The sequence below is a fragment of the Cryptomeria japonica genome, chromosome 5 (assembly GCF_030272615.1).
Source record: "Cryptomeria japonica chromosome 5, Sugi_1.0, whole genome shotgun sequence".
Classification (NCBI taxonomy): domain Eukaryota; kingdom Viridiplantae; phylum Streptophyta; class Pinopsida; order Cupressales; family Cupressaceae; genus Cryptomeria; species Cryptomeria japonica.
In genome coordinates, this window is record NC_081409.1 from 36309160 (window position 1) to 36326712 (window position 17553).

Genomic DNA, 17553 nt, shown 5'->3' on the forward strand with positions numbered 1-17553 from the left:
TTCATCAAGTCAACCTCTACAAATTGATGAGCTACAGGAGGATCAGGAAAATGATGATGAGGCGACATCTCCTCTCCGAGAAGATGAAACTTTACCTAAGGAAATACAAGTTAGAGAGACAAGATCCGCCATTCCAGATTGGTTGAAAGAGAGACTGACAAGGGTAATTGTGATTGAGGATGAAGAGGATGTGATTGACTTAGAGAGTCTTATAGGAAATTCTCAAGAGGTAACGGAGAAGAAGGCCACCAAGATGTCCAAGGTGATCACAGATGAGACATGATCCAGGAAATTGCAGATAGCTACACCAGTAGTGGACAAGTATGAAGGTGAAATCCTTGCAGATGAGTATGATGTGGAAACATTTGAGCTTGGTCCCCTCACTACTGAACAGGCACTGGATGAGGCAACCGATTCATTTGAAGCACTTAAAGACAAGCTTAAAGAAGAAATGGAAAAGAATAGAAAGCTTGAGAGAGAAGTCGGTGCTTGGAGAGGCTACTTTAGTCATCTCAATCAGCCCTTGGGACGTCAGGATCCGGCAGTATCTCCTGTGCAAGCACTTCCCCTTGAATCAATTGACGAGGCAGAAAGAGTCAAGAGCTTGGTTCAGCTTATGAGCTCTTGGATTGACAAATCCCACACGGTAGCCGTTGAATTTACAACAAGAATGATGAAGACAATCCACCGAGCTATCCAGGTCCTTGAGATCGTCCACAACCTAATGATAACTGTAGCCGCTTTCGCTCACACTAGAGATGTTATCATTCCTGTTTTGCAAGTAATCAGGCAAACACCATGGAAGATCGTAGCACAAGAAAAGATAATGGATGGAGGAGCTCATAATTTACTTCAGTGGTCAACTCTACTCTAGATGAAAGAGGTTCTTTTCGAGGACATCAGCACCAAATGCAATCAAGTTGAAGGTGTCATCCATCCAATTCAGGATAAGGTGTTTGAAGTGTTATGTACCATTCTCGGTAGGAGGATTGAGGTTGAGACGGATGTGGACCTCCAAGAGTTGGAAGAGAGAGTCAAGGTCATCTTTTGCAAAGATGAGAATGTCATCACAGATGAGCAATGGGATCTAATGTTCACTACTATGCTCCTGATTGAGAAGATCAAAGAACTCGAACTTGGATGGGAAACGGCTCTTCTCAATGCCTTTGATCAGGTTATCCACTTGGAGGAGCAAATGAGGAATCTTCCCGAGATTCCTATTGCTGAGATTGAAGGAATTGTGTCCAGATTCGTTGCGTATGCTAAGAAAGAACATTGGAAAGGGAATAAGGTTCTAGAAGAACGGTTGTTATAGAGTGATGTGGCATCTTAATTATCATTGGTCTATGTTTCCTTGATTTTTGTGCCAATTAAATATTTGGCTATGCATTTAATAATGTTCATCTAAAAGGGGGACTTTTTGTAACAAACCCTAATTAGGGTTTAGGTGTCAGAATCTCAGCCATTGATCTTCTTTTGATCTGGGCCGTTCATTGTAATTGAGGATGCTATATATACCCTCACTCATTTTCATTTTGTCATTAGAGATTAGATATTAGGGAGATAGATAGTTAGAGCTTTGGAGAGAAGAAAGTTATTTTGTAGCAAGATTGAGTAGTGAAGAAAGAATTCCAAACAATTGTTGTCTATTTTGGCTTTGAGATCAATAAAATATTGAAGTTATGGTGTTTTATTGCAATTCTTGTGGCTATCTTCATGGTTGTTTACTTTCTTGAATCATTCTCAGTCGAAGTAGTATTTAAGTTTGAAGGACTAAGTGTTGTGCTTGATCTTTGGTGAGATTCACGTTCCAAACCACTAGCTTCTTACTGATTGTAAGGACGCCTTGCGTGGTCAACTGGAGATATTTAGATTGCTTGAACCTTCAGTCATTATTGAACTATTGATATGTATCTTTATGGTAGTATCTATAATTCTCGATGATTTGAAAATCACTAATCACCTTAGAAGATCGCATCAATTCCAGTAGAGTTGTAATTCCTTGGCAATACTGAAATTGGTAGAATCTTACCAAGTCTAGCCTACATTGAGTCATTCTTAGGATTAGATTAGAATTCATCTCTTGAAAACCCTACCTTTTGATCTTTTTTGAGAATTTGTTAGTGTTAGGGAATTCCTGTTCCTGCAGTTGAGTGAGAGTAACATGGACCAGCTTTCTCAGAAAGTGCGTAAGACCCCTTGAAGAAACAGCATTCACAACAACCACTGGTGCTTATCCACACGTAGAGATCCTACAACGAAGAACCTTGAAGTCACCCTGATTGATCCTTTTGCGATATCTTCAGCATTCAGAGGCTTTACTCAAGAGAGGATAAGGTACCCTTGGGTATTTTATTCTGTGTTTGATTGTGTACAAAATACACGTCAACACTACCATATTCTATTGAGCCAAATGGGAGAGATAAGATAGCTTGAGATGCTGTAATGTTCCCTTGGCCCGGTTCCTAGGATTTTTGCCTAATTTCTGAAATAGCAGTGAGACTTCTTTCTATTCTAGCGTTCAGTGATGACCATCTTAAAATGGTGAATGTCACCTACCCTCATTCTGATATAAAGTGCAATAACATCTATTTAGAATCATTTATCTTCACCACAATATAGTCGATATCAGCATGCTAATATAAGAAGTTATCGAACTAGTGAGATGAAGTGCTGATGCAAATAAGTAATTGTTATGGTATTGACTGAGTTATTAATTCCTGTAATTTTAGCTTCAAGTAGTGACAACTATGAACACGTAGCCAATATGATCGCTATATGCTTTTGTTTAAAAAATGAAATTATTATTGATCTGGAAATAAGAGGATGATCGCTACTCCTGGTATCTCCTCTTTATGTAGGTATATGTGTATTCTATCCCCCCTTGATGAACGGATTTGATAGCCATTGTATATCTTCGATCAGTAATATTAGTTGGAGATATGTCCATTCATACAAACCGGTTCTTTTAATCTAATTCTATCTCCTCATAACCATCGGTTCTATCAAACTTAATGACTATTAGTTGAGCCTTGAGTAAAAGCATATATCTATCATAATCGTATTGGTGTCTTAACACTTCATTATTATAACTATTCAAGTTGAGGAATCGCTGTTTGCCCTTAATCTTTAATAACTGTGTGGGTATTACGTTCTAGCAGATTGTATTCCTTCATCTTGTCGGAATATGGACTTTTGCCATTCTTCCTCTATGTGGTAGACCCGAATAGGTATCGCGTAGGTATGAGTCCCGATAATTATACTTTGGAGACAACGATTGTCTTGTGGCGCTGTTGTTTATCGAAAATGTCATATGATTGAAGGTAAATGTTGCGGCTTTATCTATGTTATCGAATGTTTGACTCCCATAGGCGGCCATCTCAGTAACTTAGTCACCACGATAGGTAATGATGATCGTTGAATCCTTACTCCTTAATCTCTGTTATTATCGATGCTCAAAAGTATCCACCGCTTCTCTAATCGTAGCCACGCCATGTATGCTGATGTGTCCAGGACATTATGCGATGGTGGATGTCCTCATGGATTCTTTGCTAAGATGGGGTCGCTACTGTAGACCCGGATTCTTCCGCTATTGCTTACATGGCTGGCATTATGTCCCGTTTAGGTTCCATATGTGTTTACCTTTATTACTCCCTTTCATTGCTATCCAATTCTTAACGCAGATAGCCACTGATATTTAATAATTTATATTTGATAAATATGAAATTAATATTAATATTTAATAAGTATAAATTATATATTTAATCTTGTTTATTATTGTTATTAAGATTTTATTCTATTCTTGTATTCAGTTATATATATATATATATATATTTCTATTTTTAATTGTATTATTATTTATCATTAAATTCTATCAAGTTTAGATGTGGACATCACAGATGCCCATAATGCTAATGCCATAGTGTATTGACATCTTTTGCCTTCTGGCTCCAATGCACATTCCTGAACTACTCTAATATCAACAAGCCAATACAACCCATGATCTTCTATGCCAATTATAATAGTGTGCCTGAACTCCTTGTCAACAATATAGCATTTGTGTGTGCTAAAAATGAAGTTTAGCTTGGGACAGTGACACTATTATAACCTACTAAGAGTGAATTGAACTCCATGCGTGGAACATAGTATACATTGAGAAAAAAAAAAGATTTTTCCCTCTAGAATCTTTTTGAACATTGTGTCTACCAACAACTATATATTTCTCACCACCACCGAAGATCACTGAGTTTGAGCAAGTGTTGTACTTTGTGAACCAATCCTTCCCATGAGTAAAATGTTGAGATGCTCTAGAATCTATGTACTACACAAAATGACTTTGATTGATTTGTTGGTCGTTTGGCTATGAAAAAATAGAAGACTGACTACTTCTACTTAGAATGCTCTGTGATACGAGACTTTCTTGGAGGCACTCTCGGGTTGGATTTCTTTTCAGCCAATCTCTTCTTGACATGCTTCTTTGTATGACCAAGCTTACCACAATAGTGACATTTGATAGTCTTTAGATTCTCCAAAGTATTATTAGAATTTTCTCAACCTTTCTTTTGAGGCTACTTGCCTCTGCCCTTGCCCTTGGCTTTAAAGGACTATTCCACACTTCATGTTTCACTACCACTACCAAATTGCTTCTTCCATTTGTCCTGTTGCAAGAGTTTGTTGCACAAATCATCAAACTCTAGGTCAACATTGGTAGATGTAATGTTGAGTGTTTCTATGAACTGCTGATTGTGGTGAGCTTTTCAACATTATAATCACCATGTATTCTTCCATCATGTGACCTATGGCTTGCAATTGATTGTGAATGCCTTTGATCTTCATCAAGTAATCTTGTAAAGATATCTTCTCATACATCATGATTGAGAACAACATTTTCTTTAGGAAGAAGGCCCTACCTTTATCTTACATCTCGTGTAGATCTTACAAGTGCTTCCAAATCGCTGTAGAGGTTTTGCCTGATGGAACCTTCAGAAGCATTATGGCTTCATGATTATGCTTGTCAATTTTTTCTTAGTATTTAACCGCAAATGTTGGCCTAGCGTTTGTATCAAGAGAAACTTGATCGAGGCATCCGTACTCAAAAATTGTGAGCATTCTTTGTTTCCAAGTGTTGTAATTCTTGCTAGTGAAGTTTTGGCCGCCTCTCAACATGATGGTGGGTAATGAATCCATCCCTCTTGCAGTATGAAATCACAGAATTGAAGAAGCTTGTTTCTTTTGATAGAAGACTACTGGAATCTTTAGGAAAAATAATTTCAAAACCTAAGAAACAATCAACACCCACAATTTTACAGAAATATCATAAAAATCTACAACTGAATTCTTGAAAATTTTGGAAATTGTAGAGGAAACCCTAGGTGGTGCCAAAAAGATTTTAAAAACCATTATTTTGTCCAAGCAATCATAGTTTTTTTTGCAGAAACTCACCTAAAGTCCTAAAAATAGAAAAAACCCGTCATACCAGAAAGAAAAAACCTATGATTTTTTGGTTTAAAAATCACCAAAAATAGAGCTAAAAATAGAAAAAAAATGGCCATGCTAAAATGGATGTTCCATGATGGAGACAATGGGCCCAGGAGGCATGTAATTTTTAGTAATGAATCTATGCTATAGTTTTGTTTTTGGAAAATCTTACTGCTGTGGCATTGGAATATTTTAAAATCAATGTATCTTGACTGTTTTTTTGTTTGCAGATAATGATGGTGTTTCAAATTTGAATGGTACTTCTAGTTACATTGGCAACATTGGTGATAGCTTCATTGCTACAGAGGTTGTTGCCATTGACAGTCTCAGGTATTAGTAGTTTGATTTACCTTCAAATGAATTTCATATGTTTCCATCATCAATCAGCAAATTGTGGAGGTTTTTCTAATTGTTCTTTAAATTCCAAAAAGTGAATGTAAGAAGTCCAAAACATGATGGTAAACTGTGTCTTGATTTTCCACTCATATAATATTTGTTTCTATTTATACTCGTATATTTCAAAAAGTAGTATATCCTTCTAGAACTGTTGATGCAAACACATTCGACAGTTTGCACGTTGTCTTGTGATCCTTAAAGATTGATCCACTCTTAAATGGCCTGAACAAGAGGCAGAGATCTGGGACAAATAGTATGATATTTAACAATTCTCAATCCTTACTGAGTGATATGCATAAACACTCAATATATTGTTCCATTATTGTTTGCAACACTACTCAGCCTTGTAATGCTCAAGTCTAAATTGTATAAGAGAACTCTAGAATTCCACCATGAAGGGAATTTTTATGATTTTCATTGAGCCTTTTTACATAAGTGTAGTGTTGAGTATTTTAGCTTGGATGGGAACTTCCGCATAGGTTTTGCTGTGAACTTGTGGGGAAAAGCTCAAGTGGTTTGAGTTAGTCTATTTTGTATTTCACTTTAGTGATTAAAGTAATTTTTATATTTAGCGAAATAATAAAGTGCAGATAATCACTAATGATTTAGACTTATGTCCCATGCCATCTCCTACTTGAGATAAGATTGTTGCAAGCATAGTTTGCAGACTCGGACTCGGAGAGTACTCGGCAAGCCTAAAATTTTCAACTTGGCGAAAACTCGGCAATTACTTGACAAAAACTTGGCAAGAACTATGCAACTTAGAAAATACTAAAATTTAAAATCTCTTAAAGAAACACTTTTTTTTTGTAAAATTCAATTACAAAATGTATTAAATTAAAAATTGACATCTCGAAAGAGAAAATGCAGGGCTTTATAGCAAAAACAACATGTGAAAAATGCATTTTGAGCAGTGTTTTATGTACGTCGACATTTTTACCCATGTTTTTTGCATCTATTAAAACATGAGAATTAAACTTGTGAAAACCCGCCCAGCAAAAAAAATAGAGTACTCAGCAACTCAGAGTACTCGCAGAGTTTGCAAACTATGGTTCCAAGTCATCTCCTACTTGAGATAAGATATGTATTTTGCTATGGCTATCTGTCCCCGGGATGGTTAGGGGATGGCTTGGGCGACCCCAGCCATCTCCGGGACAGTCAACGGTCCTCGGAAGAAGTGTTGAACGTTTCTAAGTTTCCAGGACGGTTTCCAAAACATTTCGGAGATCGGGGATGGCTTGGAAACGTTTCTGGCTGTCCCCAAGTCCTTGAAATGGTTTCCGGGTAACATAGGTAGTTTGGAAGGTTATACTTTTAGCTGAATTAGTATAAAGATAGGAGCAAAATAGAAGATTGTAAGCATTTTCATTCAGATTGTCTTTTGAAGGACTGAGGCTAGGTTTTCTGAAGGGCTGTAAAACTGAATGTAAGATACAATTTGTAACTGAGAGTTATATCAGTTGTGGAGGTTTCCTTGTATGTTTTTTTGAAGGAATGAAAAATAGGTAATGAGTAATTGTCCAGGGTTAATATAAAATATGCACACTCTTCATAGTGGCCTTAAAGTTTAGTAAAAAGCAGAAGAAAAAACTGTAGAAACCTTATAGCTTAGTAAAAAATAAAAAATAAAATCCTAATCATAACACTAAACTAAAAAGAGTAGTTTAGGGTTAAGGTTATTTTTATCATAAAAACAATAGTGCTTAGTTAAAATGAACTAGTAAACTTAGCCCTAAAATAAGATATCAGGGTTAAGGGTCTGGAACAAAGGGTTAAAGACCATTCATTAATGGTTAAACTGTTAAACTAAAACAAGGAAGTCTGAAAAAGTCTTTAACTCTTTCACATTGCTGCTTGAAAATTATTGAAATGAGTGTAAACCTGTAGTGCTGAAGGGTACCCTGATTTGTTGATGAAGATCCCTCAATTAAGTTGTTTGTCTTTGCCTTGTAAGTCTGAACTTTTATATCCTGAAGTTTGAAGTTGAAAAAATGAACAAAAATTTGAAAAATCAGATATTTATAATAAACAAGAAACTTAAAAGTAAAACCAAGGGATTTTTTGAAAACCTGGTCATTGCATGCAATTTCTTTCCAAAACCTGCATTTTAGGTTAGTACAAGTTTGACTGCTGTTGATTGGGTTTTTTAAAAACCTTGTGTGCTGGTTTGACTCAACACTATTTGGGTCTGTCAGGTGATTAAGCAAAAGTACTCATGTTCTTTTGCCAGCTTTTTTGCTACTATGTTTACAAGTCCAGCTTTTCTTTTAAAATCTTATTGACTTGTTTGTAAAAGAATATAATGTGAAATGGTTTCATTTTGAACATCGATGTTTTTCTCCGTTTTAGAGATTTTCATTGTGTATAATATATTGGTATTTTGGTTTCCTTTATGCTCCGTTTTTGTTTGCTGGTGTTATTAATACATTGTGTAGTCTAAAATTGCAATGGCTTCAATTGCATTTTATTGTTGATATTCTTGATACCGATATGACAGGGGTAGCTTAAAGTATTTAGTAACTTGGATGGTAACATACATCCATTTACTTAACTGGAAAATTTTGTTCTCTTTCTTCTGTTATGGTTCAATTCTTTGAAACCCACATTGCAGCATTTTTTGACATCTAATTCTCCTAACCTTTCATCTTTGCTAACATAATATGCTTCTTAGTTTTCTCCGCCTACCAGCATGCCATTTATGATGATTTATTTTTTTACCTAGCTGTTCTATTATGCATTTATGGTAGATATACATGGTTATATAGAAACAAATGCATGCATAGGTATATTCGTGCAAACACACGTGTGTATGTTTTTGTGTGTGCGCACATATATAAACATACATATACAAACACACACACATATGTTCATATATGTATATGCATAAACATGCATACGCACACATATAGTTACAATGCATGCATAAAGATGAATGAAAATATAACAAGAGCGCTAAATTGTGACTGGTGAAGTTTGATGATAGGAATGGATCTCCAAATGCTCCTAGGAAGAATTCAGATGTTCCAAGTGCCCTGAGAGCAGTGGAAAAGATTCCTGAGGATATTCAGACTGACAATATCATTACTATTGCATCATCATCCATTGGAACTGTAAGATTTAATCCATTAGCTATGCTCTTGTAGTTTTATATGCCATGGACATTTTTGTATCTTGTTGACAACTTGGTAGATAGTTGTATGCAAATCTAACTGTGTTATGGAGTGGAAGTATTGCAGAGGAATTCCTTAAATGCAGCCACTAACCACATTATGTTTTTTGACAAAAGATATTGATTTACTTCTCATGGCAACATGCTCGTAATATATTGGTTGACTTGACAACAGTTGCCACTGATAAATGTTTCTTGAAGTACAAGCTATGTTCTAGCTGTGATGGGATGCAAAAAAGTACAAGTTCTGCTTCCTATTTATTTTCTGCCAAGTTGTCTTCAATGATATCATGCCTCTTTGTTGTAAAGATTTTATTTACAGTATGCTTGGAACATTATGTGATAATTTCTTTTGTGCACTTAATATACATTCCTTTGAATATGATACATGACTTACTCATAAATGATAATCCTCCTATACTGTTTCATTTGACTGAAATTGCTGTTTTGAGAAGAGCTTGCTTTTCCATTTTATTAAAGTAATATTGTAAGATTTCTATAATGGTCATTTAGTTGGTTAGTTTAGGTAATTTCCTTTTCGTAGTTAGTTTCTATTTTAGAAACCATGTATGTAAATCTTAAGTTTTCGTAGTTAGTTTCTGTTTTAGAAACCATGTATGTAAATCTCTATTTGAGGAGTTTTAATCTCCTTTGTTTAATATCGATTTACCATTTCATGGTATTAGAGTAGAGGTTGTTCGAAGATTTTTTTGGCAATTTTTCTCTTGTAGTAAAAATTTGTGGCTTTTACCTAGAAATTTCGTGGAATTTTCTGAGGTTTTTTTTGTTTTAAAAAAAATTGTGGTTTTCCCTTTAAAATTTGAGGGTTTTCATCTATTGGATAAACTTGAGGTTTTTTTCAACTAGAATTTGCATCCTCTCAATTTGCAAATCGTGTCTGTTTTTTGTGAATCACAGGAGTGTTTGCTACAAATTGTGACGGGTCATTTTGCCTTTCTTGACCGAGGTCATTTTTCTAGCATTTTTTATGCTGCATAACGGGTTTTTGGTCGTTTTTTCATTGAGTTCATCTCTGGCAATTTTCTGCTCGCATTTTTAGCCATGCAACAGATCAGATCATGGGTTGACGGGATTCTGCGATTCATTGTCCGTTTTTAGAGGCTACAAAAAAATTGCGCCAAGGGTTTCCTTTTTATTGGCTGCATCTAGGGTTTTTTCAAAGACGTGTGAGTAGTATTAGTATTTTGCACAATTTTCTGGAAAAATCATAGGTTTCATCAGATCCAACAACGAGGGCATTGTTTTGATTGATTTTTTTGAAAAATCAGGTTTTGAAAATACAATGGGGGGTACTCGTGTTTTTTTGAATGATTCCTGACCAAAAATCAAGGGTTTTAATTTTTGGGCCGTTTGCCTTAAAATTCGTGCTAGCGGCTTGCTGAAGGTTTTGACTAGTTTTTGATAGAAAAAGCAGACCTTTTTTTGCTGATTTTTTCCATTCAAAATTGGAGTTTGTTACTGGAGTTAACCATTAGAAGGAGGAATGGTGTATGCGTTTATGGCCAAAAGACTAGTAGATCATTTTAAATCATTTCCTTTGTTCATTGATTCTGGAGCTTCTCATTGTTTCACATAGAAGAGATTGGTTCACGGTTTACAAGGCTTGCTTAGAATTTGTGATCTTTGGAGGTGAAGAGTATATAATTGTCGGCAAGGGCAATGTTTAGATTACGTTTGGTGGGAGAAATTTCAAATTTCTCAATGTCTACTATGTTTCGGGCATGGAGCTCATTTTGGTGTCTGTAAGTCAGATTATGTCACACTACCTGAATTTGGATGTCATCTTCAGTGCACACAAGTGCAACATTGTTGATGAAGAGGCCAAGAAGACAATTGTTGACAGCAAAGATTCTTTAGAGCATGCAATGGTTGCTAAGAGTTCATCCATCAGTTCTCTTTGGCATCAACAGTATGGGCACCTCAACCTGTCCTATCTCTCTCAGTTGGCTTAGGAAAATATGGTAGATGGTTTACCTGAAATTCAGTCATAGTCACATGGTGTATGTGGAGTTTGCTAGGTAGGGAAGCGACATCACACCTTTCTCAGATAGAGATGCTTGGAGAGCATCCAAGGTCTTGCAGTTGGTTCATGCAGATGTGTGGACCAATGAATATTGCATCAGTCACTAGTGCCAGGTATTTTCTTTTGTTTGTTGATGATTTTAGTAGGAAAATGTGGGTGTTTTTCCTAAAGGCAAAACCAGATGTGTTTAATGAATTCTAGAGGTTTAAAGCATTAGTTGAAAAAGAGTCAGTATGTCAGATCCTAACTTTTAGGCTAGATAATAGGGGAGAATTCTATTCCAATGAATTCATCAACTTCTGTGCTAAACATGCCATTAAGCATTAACTTACTGCACCCTATACCCTTCAATAGAATGGTGTTGTTGAGTGGAGGAACCGTACAATCATGGAGATGGCCCGGTCTATGTTGGAGCATAGAAATGTTCCTAAGAAGTTTTGGGTTGATGCAATGTATACTACAGTGTACCTTTTGAACTGGTCTCCCACATAGACTGTCAAGAAGATGACCTCAGCGAAGCATGGCCTGGGAGGAAACAAAAAATCAGCCACTTTTTTGGTTCAACAACATATGTTTGCATTCCAGATACAAAGAGGACCAAACTGGATTCCAAAAGTTAGAATGCTTACAGGCTATAGGGACAATCATAAAGCCTATTGGCTGATTGACTTTTAGTAGAGATGTCTTTGATGAAGAAAGTGGACCTTTTCGGCTCTCTTCTCCCATCCAATGTTCTAAAGATTAGCGTTTGTAGGCAAAAGATTTGGGTGTAAGGCTTCCATTAGCTCCACCTGAAGGGAGGGATTTTGATGATTTTGAACTTGTGGAATCTCCTCAGTACGACCCTATTCCAATAGATTTCCCTCAAGATAACCTAGATCAACATCCAGATGATTTTATTCCTGGCAATGCAAGTCATGATGATTACCCTGATTTGGAAGAAGATGGATCTACTTTCTAGCCTAAGTGGTGGGAAAAGCTCATCGGTGATGTTTAGGATAATGAGCTTGTTGAAGGTAGATCATCTAGAGGCAAGAGCAAGAAGAGTACATTCAATTTTGCTCTTATGGCTAACATTCAAAGTGTTTATGAACCACATGATTATTCAGAGGCAAAACGTAAACCTGAATGGGAAAATGCATATTGCCATATTGCCTATTGGTGCATTATATTTTTTGGATTTGTATTGGCAACAATGCCAAATGTTTACTGGGGTAGAGAAATGTTACTTTAACATACAAAGTAAACGAAAATGCAACTAAAGAACATAGATATCAGAGCTTAGAATACCAAGCACAATATAGTTTCAGAAAGATAGATCATTTATTCCTATATGCAATGTGTATATGACAATAGTAACAAATTTCTGACACACAAAACGAGTACACAAATAGTAGCCCTCGATTGGTTAAGAACTTAAGATTACCAACCGCCAGGAACTATCAAGTAACAACTACTCGTTGGGAACAAATAAACACCATTACATAACATAGCTGACTAATTACTACACACTTAACACTTCGGCTAACAAATATTTATTTATAAACAAACTTGGCATAATCTGCTGACTACACGGTTGTACCTCATCTGGGCTAGTCAACCTTTCTAATATTTTTTTTTAGAAAGTTTGAATGGTTTTTAAATATTTAAAAAAAATTAGATTTCATGGGGACAGCTACATGTCCCCTGGATGTAGGGCACACATGGTACTTCCTGTATTTTTAACTGGCAGGGGATGCCCTTGTCTGTCTCGATGGACTGGAAACAGTAGTGGGTACAGGGATGCAGCGAAAGCTGGGGGGTGGGGGGAGCCGTTGTCCCGGGTTGTCCCTGTGTAACATTGATCTGAAAAAGCTTCACTTTTATACTTGCTTAAACTGCTTGATGATGGTTCATATCCTCATCTGTTTGTAATTTTCTTGTCAATATTTTCCACGTGTACAGAAATCATTGTATGAATCAATTGTGCTACACTGACCCCTTGATCTAATATTAAACCCCATTTTCCATGTGTACAGAAGCCCAATTAGACTGAATTGGCAAGCCCCCTGTGTGGTTTAGAAGGAATCCAGCCATGTGGACAAGGCCCCATGGCACTCATCAAAGATTGCCAGCTTAAATTGTCTTGATGGAATAATTGCCTAATAGCCCATATGATGATTAAACATGCGGTGAGTCACCGAATGTACTTTGTACAGCAGAAAAAAAATGTTTTTTTGGTTTAGCTTTGCATTGAATAGTTAGCTCCATCAATGTACTTTTCCATAGACTCTACCTTACTCACCTAAAAATGGTGAAGAACAATATGTGATCTACGAATATTGACTTCGGTATTCATAAATAGGGCAAAAAAGGTTTTAAATTTTCTTAGTGGACTAAGAGCTAGAAATCAAGTTTCATGAAAAGCAATAATTATACTGGCTTTTAATAAAACTTTCTTATTTCCATTCGAATGGATAATCATTAATAGAAATACAAAACATGAGATCAAACAGTCTTGCTTTCTAAGGCCGTGAGATTGAAGAGTAAAGAGGTGAGAGTTTCATAATAATGGCTAATAATCATTAAGGTTTTTATGCAAAAAATTATAAGAAAAAAACTATATTAATGTCTGCAAATGACCCTAAGAATAATGGAACTACACTACGACAACACTACATTCAAATAACAGACAGTTTTCTGACCTAAATATAATACTAGATTATCCTGAATCTGGATATTTTGTAGAGGTGGGAATGTACAGTAAACAGATGAAATCCATATGTCAAGATGCTTTTTTTGTATCTCTTGTTTTATATTATTTAATTTGCATCCATTAAAAGTTTACATGTAATCACAGATATCATTTGATTAATGAAGGTAATTGACATTTAAATATGAGATGTGGACTATATTGGTAAGTTTCATCCAAGGACTCTTCAAATTTATTGATAGAATCATAGAACATAATGAGAAAGGAGATAGCATAGTGATTTGTCTATTGGTATGTTAAATTAATGTGAAATATGATTCTGTCCATAAAAGTATTTGTTGGAAAGTGTGTCAATGTTTGTGATTTTCAATGGAAAATCTCTATGATGCAGTTTCCTTTAGATTAGTTTCATCCAATGTGGACTGTATCCAGTGTTTCTCCAAGTTTCAGGAATGGTGAATTTTTTTCCAGATTTTGGGGATGGTGAAAAAATAACTTAAACAAACAAAATAGGCTGAATATTTACAAATAAATACAAAATGCTGAATTTTGAATTAGAATATATTGATCTAATAATCTATCTGAATATGATATTCATAACATTTTTGAATAAAAATACAAACCACAGCATTACAAACTAAAGCCAAGAATCAAAACTACATTGAAATGCCAAAACAAGAAACTGATAGCTTGATTGAGCAACAAGCTTATTAATGGCAATAGGATTTAGACGATTTTAGGGGTTACATTAGGGCGGAGGGCCTTGGTGGGTCACAGTGTCACACTATTTGCATTTGTCTTTTTTAGATTCTAATTGCATTTTTGCATCTGTCAACAAGTGACAGCTGTTGGGGACATCCTAAGGTGTCACATACGGCATGGCACCCCCTTGAGGCTTCCTTTGTGTGGGAATGTCTCATTTGGTGGAGGTGTGCCCCTTTTTAATGTTCTTTGGGGATATGAAGGGGTCATTTCATCCTTCGGGTATGCTAACTATATATTTATGTTTTTCATCCAATAATTTTATTTAAAATTTATTTTTAGAAGATAAGGTGAAAGGAATGGCCACTGTTAAATGCTGCAAATACTTGTCTGTAATTGTTTTAAATAACTGAATATAATTGTCTCCATGGTAAGTATTTTTTGAAAGCTGTGTCCATGTTTGTCCCTTCTGAATAGAAAATCTTTTTGCTGCAGTTTATTGGAGATTTGTTTGCCAAACCTACTGTTATTGGTCAGGAACTTCCAGCAGCTGCCTTTCAAAGAAACATATCGAGCAAATTTCCAGGTGCTACGGACAGGCTTGGTCAAGATGGTGGAGATGAGATAGTCACCTCTAGTCAAAATAAATATTTTCAATCAATGTCACAACCTGTTGATATTCATCAGACTGACGAATTTGCTAAGTCAAATCAAAAGCCACAATTGAGAGTTTCATCACAGTCTGAACAAGCAAACACATCTACTTTAGTTAAAATTGATACACTTGAACCTGAATCAAGTTCAATAAGCAAAATAGTAAATGCAGCAGTTATTTCAGGACTCTCATTTGTTAATGAGGAAGAGTGCAGCTCTTCTCTTACACAAGAATCTGCTAATTTATCATCAACACCAACTGCAAATCTACAAACTTCCATGCATAAGGATGATAATGAGAAAATAGTCTACAAAAGTACAAGCAGAGATGGAGAAAGAGGTATAATAAATTACAAACCTCATAATGATTTCTCTGGTTCAAGCAGTTTCAGCAAGCATCTTCAGGAAACATTATTTTCTGGAGGTCTTTTTGATGATGAAGATGAGCCGGTCTTCTCTAATCCAGTTGAATCTGTTAATGTCTGGTCACAACCTTCTGTACCAGATAGACTATTTGTCACTCTTTCAGAATCAAAGAAAGATGATGGTTTGCCATCTTCAAACATGGGTACAAGTTGTAATCAAATTGAACATACCCTGCCAGATGAAATGATCCCAACTAGTATTCAAGTCTCTGCAGAAGATAAAGTTCAATTTTCAGCAGTAGAAAATTCTGAACAAACATTGTATACAAATGATTACGTTGACAAACCAAATCATGGTAATTCTTCTTTAAAGGAAAGTCTCTCACTATTTCAAAAAGGGCTATTTGATGATGGAGATAGCGATGAAGGTGATGAGTCTGGTGATCTTTTCAGGGCACATTCCTCTTCAGGAGGAGAAAAGTATAGGGTGCATGATGCTAAAATATTATTGAATATTCCAAATGAGATGTGTGCAAGTTTACCTGAGCAAGATAAGGATGATAAGGTACACAAGTTTGACATAGAATCTTTTAGAAGAACTGAAATTGCTTCACCTGCAATTCAAATTATTTCAAGTTCTTCAACCAGAATACAAAATCCAGTAAATGAAAATGAAATGCCTGATCCAGATAAGAATGAAGAAATTGGTGTACCTGTTAATTTGACAGAATATACGTTGGATCCAGAAAAAAATCCTTTCCCATCCACTGCATTACTGCTGCATAATCTGGAGCCACATCCTCCCTTTATTCCTGCAATTTTACCACAAAATCACTCGGATGGTGATTCAGATTCCTGGTCGAGCTCTAGTAGTGAGAAAGATGTCAGACCTAGCAATATTATTAATAATATAGTCAAGTCAACCAGTGACTCTAGCTCTGAAATAAAAACTGATAAATTTGGAAAGGTAGTTGTAGAAGCCAAAGGCTTCTCACATCCAGCAGGAGGCACTGCTTCTGTGTTACAAGATGAGAGCTCTGATTCCTCACTTTTGGACCCTGATAATGACAACAACAATTATAAACCTCATTTCAAAGGAGATACTGTGCAAAAGGGCACCTCTCTTCCCTTCAGGCCAGCAGAATTTGAAAACAGGTCTGTAATCAAAATTCCAATGGCTTTTGTGTTTCTTATCATGGATCTTTATAATTGATTTGTATTTGCTTCATTTGATTTCTTCATCTTGGTGCAATATTTCTTTCAAATTCAAGAACAATGCAAGTGCATTTGGTTTGTTTCTTACCGGTATTTGAATAATGATTTAGATCATCTGTTTGCATGCTTAATATATGAAGGAAATAGCATATTTGTATCTACCTGTGTTTCTAACTTTGCTGCCTATTTGTTCAATAGTATGTGAATTCAATACTAATAGCACATGTTCATTAGTAAATTAGAGCAGGTAAAAAGATATAATTAATGTTTGCAAGTTGTATAGAAGTTTTGGAATTTTTAAGCTAGACAAAAATTGAAATTCAGAATTTTTGTATTTACCCGTGTAGTTTGAATACCTTCTTTTGAATTTACCATCCTTCTGTTGGAAAAATCTATGCTTACTGCCAAAAGCTTGTACATATTTCCGTGTCAATTTCCAACAATATAGTGATATTTTTCTGACAAGGGAAAAACTACTGGATTAAATTAAAACAACTAAAAAGAGAATACAACATTGTGCTATTTTGCTATGTTGACTAGTTCAACAGGTTTCTAAGAAATGAAGCTTTGGTTTCTACAAAAAGGTAAATAGCCCACAGAGGAAAACCATTAGTCTGATTACAATTTGATAGCTCAGAGAAACAGACATGTGGCTGTGTATAATAGAGATGAAAACAAGTGCCTGCAAATTGTTAAACCAGGAATACCAGAGAAGACTGTAAATCCCAGTGTTTAACTGCATATTGCAATAGTCATCAAGTGCTTAGTCTCTATTAAAATCCAGTCATGGTAACTAATTTTCTAATGCTTGAGTAAACATTAATTAATTACACAAAAC

General features: G+C 35.6%; 1 protein-coding gene across 3 annotated transcripts in view; it reads left to right on the forward strand.

The window, feature by feature from the left end:
- LOC131057373 (uncharacterized) overlaps positions 1–17553 on the forward strand; it is a 151612-nt gene that overhangs the window by 96967 nt on the left and 37092 nt on the right. For all 3 annotated transcript variants that reach the window (XM_057991530.2, XM_057991531.2, XM_057991532.2), the window contains 3 exons: positions 5709–5808; positions 8858–8984; positions 14977–16655. In XM_057991530.2, the coding sequence (XP_057847513.2) occupies positions 5709–5808; positions 8858–8984; positions 14977–16655 (1906 nt within the window). The remainder of the gene's footprint in view (positions 1–5708; positions 5809–8857; positions 8985–14976; positions 16656–17553) is intronic.